General features: G+C 41.5%; 1 protein-coding gene across 2 annotated transcripts in view; it reads left to right on the top strand.

The window, feature by feature from the left end:
* med13a (mediator complex subunit 13a) overlaps positions 1 to 22,531 on the top strand; it is a 90,239-nt gene extending 67,708 nt beyond the window's left edge. For both annotated transcript variants that reach the window (XM_079649093.1, XM_079649094.1), the window contains exons 13-30: positions 151 to 241; positions 1,405 to 1,613; positions 2,626 to 2,816; positions 7,763 to 8,685; positions 9,722 to 9,889; positions 10,294 to 10,517; positions 11,417 to 11,606; positions 11,851 to 12,247; positions 12,838 to 13,069; positions 13,554 to 13,745; positions 14,506 to 14,729; positions 17,442 to 17,584; positions 17,707 to 17,865; positions 18,729 to 18,917; positions 19,460 to 19,602; positions 19,744 to 19,908; positions 21,063 to 21,163; positions 21,458 to 22,531. In XM_079649093.1, coding sequence (XP_079505219.1) covers positions 151 to 241; positions 1,405 to 1,613; positions 2,626 to 2,816; positions 7,763 to 8,685; positions 9,722 to 9,889; positions 10,294 to 10,517; positions 11,417 to 11,606; positions 11,851 to 12,247; positions 12,838 to 13,069; positions 13,554 to 13,745; positions 14,506 to 14,729; positions 17,442 to 17,584; positions 17,707 to 17,865; positions 18,729 to 18,917; positions 19,460 to 19,602; positions 19,744 to 19,908; positions 21,063 to 21,163; positions 21,458 to 21,590 — 4,074 coding nt within the window. In that variant the 3' untranslated portion in view covers positions 21,591 to 22,531. The remainder of the gene's footprint in view (positions 1 to 150; positions 242 to 1,404; positions 1,614 to 2,625; positions 2,817 to 7,762; positions 8,686 to 9,721; positions 9,890 to 10,293; positions 10,518 to 11,416; positions 11,607 to 11,850; positions 12,248 to 12,837; positions 13,070 to 13,553; positions 13,746 to 14,505; positions 14,730 to 17,441; positions 17,585 to 17,706; positions 17,866 to 18,728; positions 18,918 to 19,459; positions 19,603 to 19,743; positions 19,909 to 21,062; positions 21,164 to 21,457) is intronic.
* The last annotated feature ends 575 nt before the right edge of the window (positions 22,532 to 23,106 follow it).

The raw sequence follows: 23,106 nt of genomic DNA, 5'->3' as shown, positions 1-23,106 counted from the left end.
TTACTCTATTCATGTGTGATGATAGTGACTTACAGTAGCCCCAGGTGACCACATTAATACAGTGATGAAACAAGAGAAGTGGTTATAACTGACACTTTGAGTTACCACAATGATCAAGTGCTAAAATACGTATTTTGTCTTTGTCCTCAGCCTGGCTCCAGGCGAACGGTGAATGGAACGGATGATAAATTTGGCAGCAAGGAATCTAAGTCCTCCACTCTGGACCCTGTGTCCTGCATTAGTATGTATCTCTTCATCTGCCTCTACCCTCTCTCTTTTTCTTTTCCCTGAACACTGATGTGCTGGGGATTTACCCCAAATGTTAATCTAGAATCAGATTTGTCATACCCCTGAGCCCCTGGAAAATTAGGAATGGTTCACTGAGATTGTGCCTGAAGCCACTTCAGTTTATAATGCAGTATTCCCCCATGTCATAATTTCAGTGGAGTGAAACAGCATCATATCCTTTAATCCACTAAATAAAATGAAAGCTTTTACCTCTGAAGCCTCAATGATGCTCACAAATGGCTTTGCCACCTAGTGGTGGAGAATATGGCTGTGATTAACTTGACAACGTGCATCAGTGTTTCTATCCACCTGCTGTCTCCTGTGTCAGCTAACTGACAATTTAAGGACATTATATTTTACTGTGAAGCATATTGGACTCAGTTCTGCCATTAAGATACTTCAGATACTGTCCAGTTAAATTCTCTGCACATTTACTATGCATTTAGTTTGTTCTCTCTCACAGAACATCTCACAGTAACGCAAATGGTTTAAGGCCTTAGATATGCCCTATCCAAAGCCTTAAACCATTTAATGTCTATGGCCACCTATACATATAGATATTAATCAATCATTACGTATTCTTCTAGTGTAGAACAGATTTATGTTATGAAAATGAAAAAAGCGTAAAAAGAAGGCGCTCCGCTCTGCTGGATCCTGTGAATATGCCCGCTACTATATATTTTAAAATGTGAACAAACATGCCAAGGTAACGATGACAAACTATGTAAACATTTCGTAGGCAAGCTGCCTGTCAGACCTAAAGCATGTCTAATAAGTATTCATCTGTCTTTGTATATACATTGTAGCTGCCTATAACAACAGCTGCTTGTCATGTTTGGTTGCAGAACAAGAAAACCTCCATCAGCAATCATCTTGACAGAAGCCGTAGTAGCAAACAGCAGAGTCCTAACAGCTTAAGATTACACATCATCTACATGAGTCACATAATTATCTTAAGAAACGGTTTGTGTTTGCTGTTTGTAGGGCAATTAAGATATTGCTAACAGAGTATAATTGATGTTATTTTGCTATTGTTAGCAGTGTTAGCTGTGTAATTCAGGCAACAGTGTTGGGATAAACATATTTTGATGGTTCCTTGTTCTTCTCTCCCTCCAGGTTCAGCAGACATGCACCAGATGTTTCCCACACCCCCCTCCCTCGAGCAGCACATCATGGGCTACTCACCCATGAACATGTGCAGCAAGGAGTACGGCAGCATGGAGGCCAACATGGGCATGACCTCGCTGGACGGCACCTCGTCTCTGGGACACTTCAAGATCGAGGTGGAAGAGAGCTACTGCAGTCCCAAGCCATCTGAGATCACGGTGGGTCTTAGGCTCGGGCAATATATCCAACAATCTTAGTGTATTGCAACTTGTAATTATTTAAAGGCTCTGACATGAGAATTACTTTGATGTTAAGCTACTCACGCTACTTCCCGCAACATACAAGCCATGTGATTTGTTTCTGAGTTAGGAAAAGTTAATGGATGTTGTCCACTTTTAAAAAGTTGTTAAAACAAACTTGGAGTTGTTTTGCAGAACGTGTAAATATATATAATATGGTTTAAGCATGTACTGTAAGAAGAATTCAAAATAAAAGTTACCTTCAGGTGAACTGCATTTTCCCCTTTATTCCCTTTTAGTCAATCAGTCTGTTGATAATTAAATAAACGTATAAAACATTATATCGAATGAATGATGATTTACAGAAAAATGTAAATATTTAAAAGTGTGTAAATAATTATTTAAACTTAATAATTAAAGAATGGAATTGCCTAATAACAGTCTCACTTCAAAATAAAAGAACAGGTTAGGTTTGAGAAACTTCCTGTTTTCACAGAACAATTTTACTTTAGTAATATATATCAGACCCCCTCAGAGATCAATCCTTTTGAGAATGAAACTCTCTAAAGTGTCCTTTTACGAGCGGTGTTCCCTCTAAATGTAGAGTAGTAAACAAGAATGATCAGAGGGTGTGGTGTGCTCATAAGCATCAAAGGGTTAAATCAAACAGTTGCTAGCTACATAGATCGTAACTAAAGTAGATATTATTCATAAGCCATATCACCCAGTCCCAGTGAGTCCCTGTAAATCTGTCAGGTATTATCGCAGCCTCAATTACAACTGACTGAACACATAGGCCAAATGTACTGCCTGAACCAGTAGATGTCATATGTCAAAGTGAATGATTGTTGATGGATGAGTTTTCTTTCCCTTGCTCATTTTGAGGCAGCTGGGTGACTACACTATCATATGTTGCCTTTTCATATTAGGAATCTGTGAAACCATCATATCTTTCTGACTTACTATGTCTTGTCTTTCTTCTATATTGCAGGACTATTCATTCGTTTACAAGCCCGAGCTGTGCCAGTCATTCGTAGGCTGCTCCATGTTCGCTCCTCTGAAGATGTTACCTAGCCAGTGTCTCCCACCTATCAAAATCCCAGAGGACTGCATCTACAGACTGAGCTGGAGGGAGATGCTCAACCCCGTCATGCCTGTCATGAGCTTCCTCAACAAGGACAGGTGAGTTGCTGTAATGCTTTCAGTGAGGTTTGCAGAGTGGGTGTTTGTCATCTTTAGTGAAGTCTGCAGGTGTTTCTGTTGTCACACAGCTGAGATATTGAATATTAGCACATTTCAATGATTACAGCACAACTGTGGGTAGGCAGAACCCTGTTACTTGTGTAATTATGCACTTGCTTTAAGTATGATATATGATTTTGCCACATCAAAATGACTAAGAACAAATAGACCTAATTTGTGAAGAATTAGTTGTGAACTAACCATGCGTCAGTGTTTGTCTGCAAGATTATGTCATAAATAGAATTCCATATTCAGTTTCATGCCACATTTTATGTTTACATTTCTTAGATCTTGGTGGGTTTTCCAAATATTTGAATTGATTGAAGAATTTGATCAGAAATGATCAGAGTTAACTTTAGATCCAGACGTCAGGCAGGGGCTCAGTCTGTAGGGACCTAAATATGCAGTGATGACTGGTACTTGGAGAGGTTCCAGTTCACCTCCTGGGCCCTGCCGTGGTGCCCTTGAGCAAGGCATTGGATGCATGAAACTGCCTAATTTGGTGTTTTTATGGGTTCTAAACACTGGGTTAGTTTGTTTTAAAGAGGAGGAGGCCTTTTTGGATATTTCTGCTTTCAATAAAAGAATCCTGAATAATCAACCCTGAAGTGAAATTTTGCCAAACTTCGTCTTTTGCTATTGTTTTGATTGAGACCCTAGTGGGGATTACATTTGGTCAGTGATATTGTGCCGGGTCTTGCTGACAGGCTTCTACATGCCTTTCTTCTGTATAATTCCATGTAGCTTATCTTTATCATGTAATCATGATTATCTGGACAGAAGCCTTTCTAATTGAGATGTTCAGAATAAATGGCGAGGCTGTGCCGGCTGGTTTGTGTGCACAGAAGCATACACTCACACTCCGCTCCCTTTTCCGTCCACACCCACCCTCTGCTCTCTCCCCGGACCCCCCCTTAGCCGGCTGCTCAATTTCTCATGCATGACTGCCTCAGGCAAAGCAGGGAAAAGAGTGTAAAATGCCAACTTGGTTGAAGATGAGGATTATCACTGGAGTGGTGAGATGGGCCCCTTCAGCGGCTCCATGCCACCTCACTGCTCACAGTCTCCATGATATGTCACTGTTGCTCTTGACTGCACACAGCTACACTCTGATCATTTACACACACACGGGAGCTTCTTATCAGCATGCTAAATAGAACAATCAAAAAACCAAGCTTGTTTAGTTCTATTGATTTGTTCTTTTTGTTCTCTCTCCATAATCAGGGCAGTAGAATAGACCATTCATTACATCAGTAAGGATTAAAGAGCATTATATCTGCGTTTCATTGACCGGAGAACGTAACATCTTCCAGGCTTAATATGCTTCTCTGGTTCAAGTTATGCATGCAGGCTGAAACTCAGCTGTGTTCTGTCAGGAGACCCAGTGGCTGATGATATGATGAGATAAGATAAACCTTCATTGATCCCCGTAGGGAAATTCAGATGTCAGAGCGGCAACAGAATAGGAGTCAAACACAGGACAGCACAGACAAGAGTTCACACAAGGTTTATAAGAATACAAATAAGAGTAAACATGTAAGTGACAGTATCAATAAGAACAATAACACAATGTCTTTTCACCCTCTGTCTGAAACCACAAGTCCACTCTGCTCTGATTGGTTTGCTGGCCGGCTCTGTTGAGATTGGTCAATCGTTATTGGGATTTCCTGCCTTTAGCATATCACATATGATCGGTTGGATAACTAGATAGTAGAAGCGCGAGTGTTACATAGTGATGTCACTATGTGCGTTTCAGACGAACTCCCTCTGGAAGGAACTTTGGGGTTTTAGATTTTGCAGCTCATTTACATACACCTATGTTACAAACTACAGGAAAGCGGAACCCCCCCAAAAGCATAACAGGCCTTAATATATAAACATGTCATGTGCAAAGAGCACCAATAATGAAGCAGCGAGCAAGGAAAGATTCTGCTAACTGCTGGGCTATTTTATGCAGTAAAAAAGGCTATAGGCTTAAGATAATGATGGTGATTACTGTAATTTTGGTATTATACTTTTGATGATTGTGATGGTGATGATTGAGAAATGTATCTTTGTCTTAGTACACTGGAGCATGACAGAACATGAAACAAAGAGTCCCATTTTAAAAAGTGCTCTTAATTATTGAAACATTAAAGTGTTAAGACTGTTTACGCTGGATTGCGCAGGCAGGAAGGTGTGTCTATGCTTCACTAAACTTGGCAAATGTTCCAAGAGTGCTTGGTAAAGATATTTAAATGTGCTGGTGCTGCCTTGCCTCCGTGCAGAACGTGCCCTGGCTGCAGCAGAGAGAGTTGTGCCTAATGGGTCTGTGCCAGGAGTTTCCCCCCCACATACACCTAGGGACATGATGTGCTCTACCTCTCTCTCTCTCTCTCTCTGCTTTACTTACACACTATCTCCCCCCCCCCCCCCCCCCCCCCCTCTACTTCCTCACTGTTGCTTGCCAGCCCAAAAATAACCCTTAACTCAGAGGGACACTCGTTGAAATGTTTATTGAATGTCTTTCTCTCTCCCTCTGCTCCCTTTTGCTACCCGTTTCTCATTCTCCCTCGTTCCCCCGCATTCTTGTTCTCTCATGTGTAAACATTTGTTAGTATAAGCTCACTCTGCATTCCTCTTGTAGTGCATGTTGTCGTGCCGTACTGCCTTATTGCTCAAACTAAATTCAAAAATACAGAGAGACAGTCAGATAACAGCATTTTGTGTGCTGAGCATTGGAGAAACAAGTATTTTCTGAGTACAAGTTCTTCCCCTTTCATGCCAAAATTAGAAGGTTAGGACCACAGTTGCAAGCTGTGAATAGAAGAGTTGTATTATTTGTTGTGAAATAGGGATCCTTTTTAATTGACAACAAAGGATTTTTTTAAAAAATAGTTTTTTTGTATATGAATTGCTACAAAAATTAATAATCTTGATACCTTTATGGTGAATAAATAGCACCAAAGTCTGTATTTAGGTAAATGATGGCTGCATTTAACAGCTAAATGAACTCTAAACATCACTTAACAATCACTCATACACTGTTTATGTGTTAAGTGTTTTAAATAGTATGATTTAAGTGAGAATGGATGTGTTTTGCACGTGTTAGGCATACAACTGGATTAATGTTATAAAAATAATAATAATACATGGGATTTGTATAGCGCTTTTCCTTATGCAAGAGTTTATAAATGGATGTTATTATATAGTTGTGCTGTTGTTGAATGAAACCCCCATTAACTTTACTTCAAGACTTTTTTTTCTTTTTTTTGTTTACCTTGGGAGCCATGTGAGGAAAGTCTTTGCACATCGTGACATTTGGAGTGAACCTTCCTTTAAAAAAGCTGTGGCCTTATTCAGTGTGAGAAAAAGTTTTTAGAGAGTACTTGTCCATGGACAAGTGAGTTTGGCAATTTACTTGTCCGAATACATTTTTCACTTGTCCAGAATGGACAAAAATTGGGGCCACTGGAATCTTCTTCTTCGCCATCGTATTTTACATTTTCCCACGGTTTTTACGACACCGCTAACGTAAGTGAGTGGTAAGATTTTACTGCATCACACATAGGGTTGGGTATCGTTTGGATTTTAACGATTTCGGTTCTGCTTTTCGATTCCGGTTATTTTCGGTTCTCGATTCCGGTTCTTTGAGAGGGTAAAAATAAGTCCCATGACAAACTGGGCGAAAAATATATTTATGAAAACATTAAGTCAAATCTGTATTCCAATTTACAAATCACTTCATACTGTTTAATTTCTTACGGTTACTGAATACAATTATATAAAAATAATCTCTGCATTGTTTAGTTAGTTCTAAGTGGTGCAGTTTGAGAATGTACAATTGGTCCAGTCTCCTCTGATGTTACACTGCAACCTGCCTGTGAGACACAGTCCAACCACACATCTCCAACACATAGGCCTAATAATAATAATAATACATTATATTTATAGCCTAAGGCCTAGCGCTTTTCTACAACCCAAAGACGCTTGCACTCTTACACATGTCCTGCAATACACATGCTTCAGCTGCCCAGCTGCTCACTGTTTGTAAAAGTAAATAAATAGTATTTTAATTTCAATAATGTAGCTACTTTCTATACCCTGCTTCATAAACAATACTGACATCCTTGTGCTCCTCCAAGTCTGGGGGTCCGGGGATGTGAGAACAGCGCGAGGACACAGACAGGGAGGCTGCTTCACTTCATAAAAGGAAATGGCGGTCAATATTAAAAACACATGAGCTAAAACGCCTAATAACCTTCATTACGTGTTGGAGAAAGAACATAAGAAAGTTTGACAAAGATGAGGCTGTGAAACGGGCAGCGAATCCGCTGTGTGTAGAAAGAGAGAGACGCTGAGCTGCACCATGCAGCAAACAGCCGATACGGAGCATAGAGAGAGAGCTGCGGTCCGCGGGGCTCCGCCTCCTGTCCTCACAACTCTTATTAATCCTGGGTCCGGACAATTGTTATTTGTTCCTACTCGGAACCGAGTTTTGCTTCCCAACCCTGCCACTGTGCTACACTCCCCGCCCCGCTCCGCCCCGCCCCGTCTAACTGTACAGAAAACGGCGAGATGCATTTCCTTAGGAATCGACCAGCAGAACCGAAACTAACATTTCTAAACAAACAATGGCGGACACGTACAATTTGCGAATGAGTTCTGCCGTTTGTAAACAGAATTTATCAATAATTTGTCAATAAATCAGGGCGAAAAACGTCACTTGCTTGCCGGACAAGTCAATTGAAAGATCTACTTGTCCGATATTGTAAATAACACGTCCCGGACGGTGGGACGTGTACTTTTTCGCACACTGCCTTATTTAACAAAACCTAAATTGTGCCGCTGTGTTTCCCCGACTACTACTACTTTCTAATTCTTGTCCTTCTGTCTCCCCCCCTCAGTAACATCCCCAGTGTGGGCAGCACTATGGACCAGGACTACAGCCAGACCTACACCCCTCAGACGCACACGCCTTTCATGTCTAACAGTGCTCCACCAAGTAACAGTGGCACTGGCATCCTGCCTTCACCCACCACCCCTCGTTTCTCTGCCCCCACCCCACGAACGCCACGCACCCCACGAACACCTCGAGGCCCTGCCAGCGTCCAGGGCTCACTCAAGTACGAGAACTCAGACCTTTACTCCCCAGCGTCCACCCCCTCCACCTGCCGACCGCTGAACTCAGTAGAGCCAGCCACGGTGCCCTCCATCCCCGAGGCCCACAGCCTCTATGTCACCCTCATCCTCTCCGAGTCTGTCATGAGCCTCTTCAAGGACTGCAACTTCGACAGCTGCTGCATCTGTGTGTGTAACATGAACATAAAAGGAGCCGACGTGGGCGTGTACCTCAGCGACCCCATCGGCGAGGCTCAGGAAGCGTGCAGCTGCGGCTTCAGCGCCGTGGTCAACCGGCGCTACGGCAACGGCTCGGGCCTCTTCCTGGAGGACGAACTGGACATCATCGGCCGAGGCTCAGACGTCAGCAGGGAGGCAGAGAAGCGTTTCGAGCAGCTGCGGCTCTCCTCGCTGGAAAGAACTGGAGTAGGGAGGGGTGACCGTGTCCCAGACGAGCTCATCCTCCTCCTGCAGGATCAATGCACCAACCCTTTTTCACCCATATCAGTCCTGGACGATGACATAGTGACCCGGGGGCCAAGTGGGGCCCCTGTGCCGCCCTGTGTGAGGGTGGAGGAGAGGGACTACCACAGCGACTGCTACATGGCCCTGGAGCACGGCAGGCAGTTCATGGACAACATGTCGGGAGGCAAGGTGGACGAGGCGCTGGTGAAGAGCACCTGCCTGCACCACTGGGCCAAACAAAACGGTGAGAAGCGCCAAGCGGGATCTAGAAACACATGCACAGCAACATTTTCCCTTTTTTTTTTTTTTGACACCAATTTATGTTTTCTTCAGCCACTGTAGCTCTTAAGGTTTTTATCATAGATTAATAAAAAGTAAAAAAATGTAGTCTGCAAATAACCATTAGTACAAATGATGACAGCACAAATATAAAAAAGATATACATATCAGGGTTCAATATATTCCCAACAATTATTGGAAAGATTGAGTTTAAATCATCCAGAGTCTAAATGACTACACGTGTTGAAAAGGAGAATATTAAACAGTAGTTAATGATTTCAGACATACAGTAGTGTTGATATTTAAACCTTAAGACCCACCTCCGGGTCACACCTTAGATATTTGGAGATATTTTCACTTTATTAAAATATTCTTCAAACTGCATTCAATTACTAAACTACACTAAATGCACATTTGTAATCTAAAACATACATTTACTAAACTGAAGTTGTTGTGCTTTTTATGATGTCATTTTCAAGTATGTAATGCTTGTAAAAACCCCAAAAATTGGATTATATGAATAGTTAAGTGTTTTCACTAATGATTGGTTGAGAAACATAAATGCCCATTGTTCAATCAAGTTATACTCGAGTACATGTTAATTACATAGACAGAATTTAGAGACATTTTATTTGCCAGCGTGAAGGAATCGGCAGCATCTAGCATCGTGCATACAGACTGAATGCCCCTCTGCTCACCCCCCCCTTTACAAGATTTTGGTAATAAGCCGCCAAGTTCAAAACACTATACTTATAACTTTGCTCAAAGGAGACACAAAGTTTTACAAGTGTGTCGGAGAGCTATGGTGGCCTTTGGGTGACTTAAAAATGTGAAATGGTCCGTATTAGAGCCAGAGTTAACTATAACCTTAACTATAACCAAGTTAAGGAAGAAAAGATTTGTTAGAAGCACAGTTATACATTTTTTGAATGTTTTGTTTAAGTGTGGTGTTGCTTATGTTGTGATTAATCTTAAGCTTCCCCTTTACTTTCGTTCTCCAGCAGTGGACGTCAGTGCGCTGTGCTCTCAGGATGTGCTGCGGGTGCTCATGTCCCTGCAGCCCGTACTCCAGGACGCAATCCAGAAGAAGAGGACGATAAGGTCGTGGGGCGTTCAGGGTCCCCTCACCTGGCAGCAGTTCCACAAGATGGCTGGACGGGGCTCTTACGGTAAGGCTGTAGCCAAACTGGGGATGTTTGTCTTAAGTCCAGCTGTCAGTGAATCAATATTGTCCACCTCATGTTCAATTGAGGTTTCAGATTTTCTGGCAGGCATAAGACTCATAGAGAAACTGTGTTTGAGTGTGTGACATTTGAGTGTGTGTCTTGGGGAAGAAAAGCTGTGGATGTTGTCAGGTCAGTAGGCAGAGTGGTCCCTCTGCTGTGGTCCAGATGTCTGCTCTGCTGGGACAAGCTGTCAGATTTTTTTTGCAACATCACATTCTGGTGCACAGAGGAGGGGGGGGGGGGCTGACACTTCGCCTGTAAAGAGCACTTCCTCACTGATCTTTCTCTCTGATCTTTCTCTCTGCCCCTTTCCACACTTGGTTTCCCTTTCTTCCTCCACCTCACAGGCACAGACGAGTCCCCGGAGCCCCTGCCCATCCCCACTTTCCTGGTGGGGTATGAGTACGACTTTGTGGTGCTGTCTCCCTTCGGTCTGCCCTACTGGGAGAAGCTGTTGTTGGATCCCTTTGGCTCGCAGCGGGACGTTGGGTACCTGGTGGTCTGTCCTGACAACGAGGCCTTGCTCAGCGGCGCCAAGAGCTTCTTCAGGGACCTCACTGCTGTCTATGAGGTATGATCTCTTGAGGAAGGGTGGAAATATTTTACTGTTAAGGCTTTCCAAGTGTTATGTTGCTTCAATTTTTACAAACCGCCGATTTGGCAGTTAATTGTACACATAGAATTATTATCTAATGTAATCCGTGATCACTTTCTATTGAAAACATATGCAACATTTCACTGCTAGACCTTAAATCAAGCTAATGGTTTGTGATAAAAAGAAGAACATATCTTGTTTATATACATTCAAGTGTTCGCCTCTCTGTGTTTAGTATTTATTACAATGTTTTTTTTTTTTTTATTTGTGCTGCTTTTCCATTTGCCATGTAAATGTATCCCTATAGGTTTATCTACAAGTGCAACCAGTATTTTTGTATGTATCTTACAGAATATGCAGTTTAGCATTTGGGGATTACATTTTTATAAAATTATAGAACCTAATGTTAGCGTTTTGGGGTAATTTTTTATTCTTTGAATTGGTTTTTATTTTCTATATCTTTATATAAATGTGTAATTGTCAATGAGTAAATTGATGTTGGATATTTCCTGCTTCTCTGTTGCACGTGGTGAATGTGAATTGGCAGTCTTGCAGCCAGTCCCTATTTAAGACGGCTTTTTATTACCACACACCATTAGCCTGTTGAAGGTTTAGCAGTAAAAAAATTACACATAGCATATTTTTGCAGGTTGAAGAGCATGCAGGAGTTTATTTGCAACTTCCATCCACTTGCTACTCTCCCTGGACCTGTTTCATCCAATATCTGTTGTCTTTTGGAATTGCAAACATGCACTTAAACAAATGAAAAACTACTGTTATCTATTTACAGCCTCTTTTCATCAATTATTGTCAAATACATGTATGTTTATGTACCAGTTCAAACACTCATGGTCCATCCTGTCTATTTTCTACAGTCATGTCGGCTGGGCCAGCACCGGCCCATTTCCAAAGGCTACCCCGATGGCATCGTCCTTGTTGGCGGCAGCGGAGCCAAGAACCTTGTGGATCAGCCGGTCAGCGATTGGTTCCTCAAGGCTGCCAGCAGCAACAGCGACGCCTTCACTAAGCTCAAACTCTATGCACAAGTGTGCCGACACAACCTCGGTACGTGTCTTTTCCAGCCTGCTGGGTTCCTGCTGCATCTTCTGTTGCGGAGTGCTCATTTCACACAGTTCTTTGTGCTGAATTTCCACCTCCGACACCACTTAGTTTAGTTATAAAAAGTCTAGCTACAGAGCCTTGACTGTTTAAAAGAGAGCTTGATATCTGTGTAGGAGGAGTTCAAATGGAGTCTTTTCATTTTTCAGAGTGTGATTGATGTTATTAATGCCGTGCTTTCTCCCTTTAGCTCCATACCTCGCCTCACAGCCATTGGACAGTTCCCTCCTCACACAGTCCAGCCCCCCGCCCTCGTCCAACCAGTCGTCATCCACACAACAGTCCAGCTCCACATCAGGCTCAGTGGGCCAGCAGTGCTCCGTGAACTCTGCAGGCTCCTCAGTTCCCAATAACAACAACAGCACTAACAACAGTGGGTCTGGAAACGGCCCCGCGTCCTCCAACAGTCTGGTCACATCCTCAGGCCAGCCGCCTGCCAAGCCCAGCTCTTTCCCCCCCTTTGGGAACATGGGCCCCCAGGGCCAGGGGGGGGAACAGCTGGGACAGCAGGCTGGTACCCAGAATACTGGCACCTCAGGGGACAACTCCAGCAGCCAGGCCCCGGGGCCGACGGAGCCTCTTGAAAGGTACCGCAGCGCACACAAACCTTCACGCCACTGAAACATTTAAATAAAATGAAATGAAAGTGTCGTAGGTCACAACAAGTATTGATCATTTATTACTATATCTTAGTATTTCAATTTTGTGAAATCATTGTAAAGCACTTAGCTGATAATGATTTATGAAATGATAGCATACAATTATAATCCAAAAGAAATATGTTTACTGCAAAGTTGCAGAAGAGTCTGGTTAGGCAAAGAGTTCGTTTAGCAACACTCAAAGGGATTTTCTTAAGTGTGGTTGTATGAAGTGTGCATTATAGCCACCTTACATAAATCAATATCATTTAAGTGTGTGTTGCATTAAAAATACTTTCACAGCCCTTTCCGACATTCTATTTAAGTACCAGTTTAAGAGCACATGTTTGATCATTGCCATTTGAATACATTTTGAATTACTGATTAATGAGTTATATTTATAAATATGAGATATATTTTTTAGTAGTCATGATGACTGTGACTCAGCCATTCAGAAGCTGAAGGCATTAATAAGTGAATCAAGAGAAGGATTGGTTTATTAATATTGCGTGTGTGTGATCCTCCTGTGCTCTCAACAGCACTTTGGAACGAGAGAAAATAGGCGTTCCCACGGACGGGGAGTCCCATGCCATCACGTATCCACCTGCCATCGTTGTTTACATTGTGGACCCCTTCAGCTACGAGGAGACGGACGGGGGCCCAGGGCCGGTGCCGTCCACCTCCAGTGTGTGGACGCTGGGTTTACTACGCTGCTACCTTGAGATGCTTCAGTTCCTGCCCCCACACATCCGCAATTCTATTTCAGTACAGGTAAAGCTCCCTGGAGAGCCACAGTGTTATTGCTGACCACATTGTATTTGATTATCCTGAAGAGGGAAGTACATTAATTATCAGTGTGTCAAGTACTCCTTAATTATTAATAGCTGATTTTCAATGGCACAATTACTGACATTATCATATGTGTACTTACGGTGTAAGTTGAGTGACCAGAAAATACAAACGCCTTAACAATATCATGCAATACAATAGTAATAAATACTTACTAAAAAGGCTTATAATTTGAAGTCTACTTTGATTTTAAATTTTCGAGGGGAGCACATATTGGTTCCTGCTTTTTTCTTTAAATGAATACTTAAAAAAGAAAAACTCAGAATTTATGTTTTTTTCATCATTACACCTAACCTGAAATCTCTGACTGTTTTCTGCTTCTTTAAGAAGTATAGTTTGCATTTGTATTAGCAGAGAGATTATATAGAGTAAGTGTTGTTTCTAACAGCCTCTTTTCTCCCCTCAGATTGTCCCCTGCCAGTACCTGCTTCAGCCAGTTCGAGGAGAGGATCGTCACATCTACGCCCAGCACCTCAAGTCTCTCGCCTTCTCCGTCTTCGCTCAGTGCAGACGGCCACTGCCCATCTCCACCAACGTCAAGTCACTGACGGGCTTTGGCCCAGGCCTGGCTATCGACACTGCACTGAAGAGCCCAGAGGTAAATGCTGCAGTCAAGTTTTAACAGTGGCACTCAAATATGTTGAACAGAGAAAGATTTTAGCTCTTTTGCTAATCAGAATCCGCTGTGCATTGATATGCTAGCATTCTCCTCTGATCGATACGGAGGCAAACAGAGGGTGACACTTTGCCCCAACTGCAGTAATTCAGTTGCTTCCAGCTCTCCCTCAAAAAATAAACTTCACCTCATGTGACCCAGCCTTTTGACCCCACTGTTTCAGTTTGCCACAGAAAAAAAAAAGAGTCTACGAGATATAGAGTTTTTAGTGCTAACCATCCTGCTAGTTTTTTCCTCTGGAGCAAGACCAAGGGAACTTGTAACCCTCTGCTACTTCTGAGTTTTCTTTACATTTTCTGCTTGGCTATCTCCGGAGAACTCCGTAATTGGATCTCGACTCCCGGTTTAGACAAAGGGGAACCTTAGATCAGGAACTGCTTCGATGGACATCCTCTCTTATAGCCAGCACCACCTCTTACCTGTTACGCTCTATCAGTCCTTGAGCCGGCTCTCTGGGAGAACTGGGTTATGGATTGGACAACTTGAGTGACATGTGGGGCATTTTTGCTTACAGTAACAAAGCCGACTAGGATATGAATTCAATAGAAATTGTAATTAAAAGACAGTATATGCTGCTGTGAAAGCCAAGCATGCACGCACAAAATGTACAACCAGTTTTTCCTGTATGGGCTGAATTTCTCCTAACTCCTTTATCCTGACATCTTCACTTCCCAATCTGCAGAGGCCGGAGTTTCTGCGACTCTATACACCTCCGTTCATTCTAGCACCAACAAAGGACAAGCAGACGGAGCTCGGGGAGACATTTGGGGAAGCATCGCAGAAATACAACGTGCTGTTTGTGGGATACTGTCTGTCCCACGACCAACGCTGGCTCCTGGCTACATGCACTGACCTGTATGGGGAACTCCTAGAAACCTGCATCATCAACATCGATGTTCCCAACAGGTAGGACAACCAGCATCTGCAGGGTACTAAAATAATTGGATTAACATCAACAGAAATCAATTAAAGCCACTAAATTCACTCATTGAACTTACTTAACTCAATACAATACAAAAACACAACAATAAAGATACGTAGCATGGTCAAAAAGGGTGGATAAACGATTAATCTATTTGTTGTGGAATGCCATTAGGAGAATGCTATGGTAAAAAGATAGGTGTCTAAATGTTGTTTAAAGGTATTTACAAATTGTATAGCTCTTCAGGCTTAACTGAATATCTGTTCTGTTGCTGTTTTTTGTTTTTTTCACTGTTTTCAGCAGTTAGGTTTGGCTATGTGCAGTGCTTAACAAGCACAAGAATATGGTATTAAATCTGCTAATATTTAAGAAAAATAAAGAAGAGTGCTAACATTATTGAACACAACTCCAGCAGTTGTAAAAATGAATGGTGATACTCAACCAAACAGTTAAATATCGCTGCCAAACTACATTGCGTAGCGGCATAATCATTGCTTCTTGTCAGTAAATTATTAAATGGTTTGTTGTTGTGTTTAATTTATGAAACACTACCAGCTACAGTTTATTTAGAACCCACTCCTGTCTAACAATGTCCTTAAGCTTTTTTTAAATCTCTGTAAACCACGGGCCCTCGACTTAACGCATTAATTACTTTCGTGTAACAAACATGTCAGCTGACAGAAAGCGGTGTTTTTATTTGTAGTGCAGTAATTTATTTAACAAATTTAGTCCATCACACTTGTCTGAACACTGTAGCACTCACACCAGTGTTGCACATGTACACCTGACTGGTGCACTTGTCTCTGTGAATATCTCACATCCAGTCACAGCTGCATAACAGATGTATGTGACCTTACAAAAGGTGCACGACAGCTGTTAACCACATTTGAAATGTGTCTGCTTGAAATCAAAACCGTGTTTTTTTTTTTTTTTGCATCAATTTATACAGTAGCATGCTAGCTGTCAAATTACACTTTTCACTTGAGTGTAAATCAGCCTTGAGAGAAATGGCACACAGCTGTCAGCACAATGTTAAAGCAGCTCTATAGATTCACAGCCAAACTCTACATATTACATTTCATTAGCTGACATTAGCTGACGGCCCTCAGATTAATTTATAAACAACGTAATTAATAAAAAATATATATATATTTATATATTTTTTTTTTTACTTGTAGTACTGATACCGTCCACTAGACTCCTAGTTACATCGCGAGCTGCGTACATGATTTCAAATACCGCAAAATAATCCGACGCATTTGTGTGTATTGTGTTTGTTCCCCGGGGAAACCCTCACAAGAAACACCTGCTGTTGTTATGCCTGCTGTGACGTTAAGTTGCCTCTTGTAATTATGCCTACAAGCTTAAAAGTTGTATTTATCATCTGAATTTGGCGAAACAAGTTTAATTTTCTTAAAACCAGGACTTTGTTTAATTGAAATCAGATGAAAACAAACTGTCACGGACCCTGCCGTGTTATCTATTGTTACTATGCTTTTCATTCATAATTTCAGCGGGAGGGAGGGGGAGTGGTGCTGAGGAACAGCAGAGTGCGGCCGTGTTGACATTCCCCTTATTGTGGAATAAGGGGAATGCAGAGACTGGCTACAAGTGTTTTAGGTTCAAGTTAGACAACTAATGTCGGGGTTAGTGTTCATGACTTCATGTGTATGTCATCTTAATGGTGAATCTCAATACACACACATTTTCCGTGCTTCCCACTGGTTTAAAATAGTTTTATTCCACTAGTAAAAATGAAATAACATTTCTGTGAACTGATATTTGTTTAGTGAGCTTATTAGAGGATGTTCCCATTTTTTGGGGATGTTCCCTTTGATTGTAAAATGTCAATGAAGATGTAAGACTTAGTATATTTGTTAATAATTACATACAAGTTGATACAACACATGGAATGTTTGTGTGTGTTTGTTCCAAGTGAATCTGCGGCCCCCTGTTGGCCAGTACATCAATGATGTGGCCCCCACCACCATCAAAGTTGCCCATCCCTGTTGTAAAGTGTGTATCTGCAGCAGCGGGTTGTAGCAGCGATGTTTGCAGTGAAGGACAGTTTGTTATCTAGGATCACACCCAGATTCCTTGCAGTCTGAGTCGGGGAAAACAACAGAGGTGCCAATGTTGATTGTTAGGTCAACAGTGGGACAATCTTTTCCCAGAAGGAAAAGCAGTTCAGTCTTGTCAAGGTTGAGCTTGAAGTGGTGAGCAGACATCCACTGAGAGATGCATATAAATGTATTTATCTCAAAAAGAGAAGAGATGATTCCAATTGTAGCTATTTCATCTGCAACCATTGGCAGGTACACACATAGCATTCAAATAACAGCTTAACTTTACAAAATGACTATTACACTAGTTAATGTTGAAAAGACTATTTGCTCAATAACCATTTCTTTGCACCATGTTTTAAGCTTAGCTGGAAGCATATTCCAATGCTTGAGGGCCCTATATGAAAAATCTGATTATGCAAAGGCAGTGCACCTCAGTGCGATGTTTGATTTCAATACATCGTAAGGTTCTACCTATTTGCTCGATTATCTTGAAAATCAATCAAACTTCCGAAAATAGTTTTTTTGGACAATGATTTAGATTGAATGATTTCCTATCAACAAACCAAGCATAATGTTTTTTGTGATTACTGAAAAGTGGTTGTGACATGTGAATCAATGTGTGTTTTGCAGGGCGCGGAGGAAAAAAGGGTCTGTTCGGAGGCTGGGCCTGCAGAAGCTGTGGGATTGGTGCTTGGGACTGGTGCAGATGACATCAGTCCCCTGGAGGGTGGTGATTGGTCGACTGGGCAGGATAGGACACGGAGAGCTAAAAGGTAAGGAGGACTAGGTTAATATAAAATGCTTCAGAAGCAAAATATAATCCTGCTGAAATACTTTTATCATTCAAGTGTTTTCAAAACAAGATGTTCATTCCTCTCCTCTCTTCATTCTCCAGACTGGAGTATTCTGCTGAGCAGAAGGAACCTCCAGTCCCTGAGTCGCCGTCTGAAGGAAATGTGTCGAATGTGTGGCATCTCGGCCTCAGATACTCCCAGCATCCTTAGCGTTTGCTTAGTTGCCATGGAGCCCCAGGGATCATTTATCATCATGCCAGGTAAATTGTGTGCACATTGACAAAGATCATAAATACTCTTACTGTGTGTTTTAACGCACACTTCTCATCTGAGTCGCATTACTCCTCCAAGAGAGGCAGTGAGAGGTGTGTTCATGTCTGACTGTGTGACTGCGGGGCTTGATGGATGGCCGCAGCATATCACAATGCGTGTCCCCTCCTTGTCCGGAGCCGATTGATGGCAGGGGAGATCATGTACCTTTTGTTCATAAAGCACTGTCTCTCAGAGGCCCATTGATCTCAATGCGGTGTGATGGAGAGACAGATCGATGGGTTTATTTTGGGAAAGGAGTGGGGGGTTGTCAGTGCATCATACCAAGACTGTGTTGAGCGATGCTGAGCCGAGGACATCTTCTTTTATTTGTAAAAAGCTGAAATAGATTACTAAGACAGTGTTATCCTCAAATTGCAATTGTTTATCACAGTTAAATAGCTTAACATACATTTAAGAGAGTTTTTGGAACAAGGCTTAAAGGGTCCCTATTGTGCTTTTGGGGGTTTTGCCTTTCCTATATGTTATTTGGTTTTTGTTGATGTAAATGGCCTGCAAACACTAAATCCCGAAGAGAGTTTTTCTCTCCCAAACACTTTGATTTTAATATGAGTATGTTTCTTTAAAATCAACTCGATTAAAATCAGTGAAAGGTCCATGGTTTCTGTTAGAAACAAGCTGTCAATATCCTTGACAAATGGGAGACATTCTAGTCATATATTATACTGTATATATATATTTTTTAAGCCTTCCTATTAATTAAAAAAGAACATAATTTAGAAGACTAAAGATCCTTCTGAGCTGCACTGTTAATTGATCAATTTCTCTCTCCTTCATCTGTGCCTCCCATCAGACTCGGTGTCGACGGGCTCAGTGTTTGGCCGCAGCACCACCTTAAACATGCAGACGTCCCAGCTGAGCACCCCCCAGGACACATCTTGCACCCACATCCTCGTCTTCCCCACATCCGCCTTCGTCCAAGTGGCCAGCTCCAATTACACCAACATCGACCCCAACATTGACATCCTAAACGCCAACCCTGGTCAGTCAGCTCCTTCATCTATCCTGTGCTACTTCCCTAGGATTCTCTTGTGTTTTAACACAGTGTGGCTCATCTATTTGCTGGAAATTAAACACTTTTTAATTCCTGTGTTTTCCCTTTTAAAATGCACTGTTTGCTTACTAATCCTTACTGTTTACTTTTCCAGTCTCTTAAGAGTCTATTCTATAGTAGTGTGTGGCTTCATAATTAATGCATATGAAATACCCTCAAGCATCTTCAGCTTGTTTCCTTTATGCAAATATATGTATTGAAAGAAGTCTGAAGAGCGGTCCCCTACATTCCTTAATCGGTCACATCGGTCAAATCAAATAATATGGATGTTGGCTGTGTATTGCATAATGATTATATAATTATATTGTTTATTGCCACAGAAAGAAATACATGTTATTTTAGCTGAAAACATTATGATAAGAACTGAGGACTATTTGGATGCTTTTCCAAGACTAAGAGGGTATAAGTAAAAAAAATAATAAAAGGTTATCACCCGCAGACCTGTTGAATAATTATCCCGATTTCCGCAGATGGGCCTGATGCTATCGGGATCTTTGACCTGCTGGATCAGGAGAATGAGTTTGTGGACCCGGACATCATCAACATCTCGCCCAACACATCACCAGTTCACTCCCCCGGCTCTCATTACCATCACGGGGGGGACGGCAGTAAGGTAAATCAATTTGTACATGCACACAGACCATAGTGTGTGCCATATACTTATACCTTGCACTATTGAAAGAAGCTTCGGTTTTATGTCCCATGTCATGACACATTGAAACAAAGCTAACTTTGAGTTTGTATCTTGCTGCAGGGCCAGAGTACAGACCGTATGGAGTCTCATGAAGAAGTTCCTAATCTTCTGCAGCAGCCCCTGGCACTTGGCTACTTTGTCTCCACGGCTAAAGTCGGTCCCCTACCTGACTGGTTCTGGTCAGCCTGTCCGCAAGCCCAGAACCAGTGTCCACTCTTCCTCAAGGTACCCGCTGCTTCTCCTCTCACTGATGTTTTTAATGATAGGTTGTTCTTAGCTCTACCTTTTAACACAAGTGATTTGTGAGAAACTAGTGAAACTAATCACTGTTTAGGGCACTTTGACAAGCATTTAGTATGTTTTTTTATAAAGCTCCAATGTAGTTAAAGCCCCGGTGCATTTTGTTAGGGCAGTGGAAAACATAGTAATTGTACTCTGGGCGGAATAAGATAACTTGCAAGAGGTGGTCTCGATCCATAGTGTGGTTTTATTGCAGTGAGTCAATTATCAGACTTGAACCAAAATACAAAGATTAGGAGCTTTTGAAGAGGACTGAGTTCTGGTCCGGTGTTTGCTTGATCTTGGGGCCGAAGACCACAGAATATGTCCACAACAAATGTGACACTTGAAAAGTCATTACAGTAGCAAGTTCAACTCTAGCCCTGACCTTTTTGTACGCACCATTCAGCAAAATAATTGAATCAGTTATTTAATCAGATTAAGATGTATTTGGTCTGCTCACATATGTGCTGTGGGAAAACAAACCAGTCTAAATAGAATACATACCAATATGATACATTTTACTGTGATTGAGACTAACTAATGTACTATGACTGGTTAAAGTGTCCTTAGTGGAACATTTAAAGAAGCTTACGGGTCCTTAGTGGACCAATAAATACTGCAGAGATATCAATTACTTTTCCTAGGTATAGCGCAAAATGTGCTTTTCTGATTAAAGTAAGATCAGAAGATTGATACCTCTCATATCTCTCAATTGAATATAAAGCTATCGCTGCCATATGATTAGCTTAGCATAAAGACTGTGGAAAACAGTTAGCCTGGTTATATCTAAATTAAATACAATCCGCCTATCAGCACTTCTAAAAGCGAACTTATCAATGAGTTACATCGTGTTTGTTTAATCAGTGTGAATACAGAAAAATAATGCTATGAGGTCCTTTATAAACCCAGTGGTAACCCAACACCTCTGCATAAACTCATTTTGATTTGCACTGATCACCCTTGGCTCTGAAATGAGCTCCAGCCTCATTGCTCTGTGAAAAGGGGTCTAATTATTTAGATGAGATGTAATAAAAAAGGTTAATAACTTCATTATAACGCCATTGACACCACCTCTCTCTCTGTGCTCCCTCTCTCAGGCCTCTTTGCACCTCCATGTGTCTTCAGTGCAATCAGATGAACTACTGCACAGCAAACACTCCCACCCCCTCGACTCCAATCAGACCTCAGATGTACTCAGGTAAACAACACACTCCGCTAATGTCAAGTTAGCACCTGCTGACTGTGCTTTCAAGGGGATTCTAGACAGACTAAAATAGTATTTTTTGATACAAATCATGACGATGTACAAGAGCTAAACATGTTTGAAACAGCTTTAAATGCTGGATGTGCACTTTCTTTATTATAGCCTAGGATGGATGATTTAGAACAATAAACAATTTTGTTCTATATATATGAATTTTTTTTAAACCCTGTGTGTCATCCCATTACATCTCCAAATGAAATACTAACTTCCATCTGTGTGTCTGAACAGATTTGTGCTGGAGCAGTACAACGCCCTCTCCTGGCTGACGTGTGACCCGGCCACGCAGGACCGACGATCATGTCTACCTATTAACTTTGTGGTGCTCAACCAGATGTACAACTTCATCATGAACATGTTGTAGCCAACAGCCTGTTACAGGGAGGGAAATAGATAATAGAAACATTTCAAAGAAGAAGACTTCAAGACTGAAGAAAGAACCAGAGCAGCGTACGGAGCTGGATCCCGCACCAAGATGTCAGCTGTTCCTGCTGAAAAAGTCCTGTCCCTGTGAATCAAAGACATGCACACACAGACAAGGGAATAAAGAAGCAAGAGTCGCAATTATTGAACGTGAAAGAATGACAGATGGTTGTCACGGTATGTAGCATGGCAGCACAGTCACTGGCCAGTCTGTATTTGAAGAGACAAGTCTATCTGTAAAGTTATTGGGAGAAAAGGGACATATTTGATCAAGGAAAAAAACTCATGAATGGATCTTTTTTTTTTAAGATCTGAAATTCCTTTGTATTCCTTTTGGGTGAAATAGTATCCAAATGAAATGCTTGCATCTATCTTATTTATTGTACGTTTTTAAATGTATAATTTGTCTTATTTCCTAACCTCTTTTATATATAAAAAATGGAGAAGGTTTATATCACCTTCCTGCTTTAAAGCGATTGGTCTAAGATATATGTAATCGTCTTAATTAAAAAAAACAACCAGGACAAAAATCTCATGAAAATGAAATAAAGTCCCAGTAGGTCGCTTTTAGAGTATTATTTTTTGTAATGAAGACAGAATATTTGTATTGCCACAATGTACAGATGAATTAAGAGTGGAGAATTATGTTTCATGCCTTTAAGCATGAAGGACTTACAGCAAAGCTGTAGCTACAGAGGACTTGTACAGCAATGAACTTCACTGTGTTCAAATAAAGAGGTACATTGTTGTATATAGTATTTTATACCACACATTTAGACACAAAACCAAACGGCAATATATATATATAAATAATTATATATGAATGCCATGCCAGCAGTTGGTGGTGTGGCTTCTGTTTTAGGAATAAAGTGCGTCAACTTATTTACCTGTGCTTGTGATTATTGCTTTGGGGAGGGGGACTCTGGACACCAATTGTGGAGCGGAAGGAGAAGTATTGGTACCAATTGGTACCTCTTGGATGTAGCTGACCTCAGGTTTGACTTTTTATAGGAAGGAAAATGAGAGCACATGGCAGAAGGGCAGTGTCCTCTCCAGTGTTATAGATACATTTAGACCAGTCCCATTTTACTTAATTGTGAAAGTAAATGTGTGGTGTAAATGAGCTGTAACCGGATATGGATGGCTGCCCAGTGGATATGCACTGTTTGTGCACAGAGGAACGTCTGTTCAGAGGAAAACTACTTTGCTTTTGCCGTTAACTATGCAAATGTACCAATGTGTGCTTGCTTAATTATATGGCCTTCAATATGTGGTCTTTCGTTGCGTGTGTAAATACATTCATTATTTCCTAAAACCCTAAGAAAAATATTTTCTAGTACAGTGCCATGTTTTGATGTTGGGAAATCGTGGTTAGATGCAGAGTCGCCTGGCCATATGCTTCTACTAAACTATCTGTAGGCTACTAAAAAGTAGATCTTACACGTTACAGCACTAGT

This window comes from Notothenia rossii (genome assembly GCF_949606895.1).
Source record: "Notothenia rossii genome assembly, chromosome: 9".
NCBI lineage: Eukaryota > Metazoa > Chordata > Actinopteri > Perciformes > Nototheniidae > Notothenia > Notothenia rossii.
The sequence above is the reverse complement of the archived record's forward strand: the minus strand, read 5'-3'. Positions and strand labels throughout refer to the sequence as shown.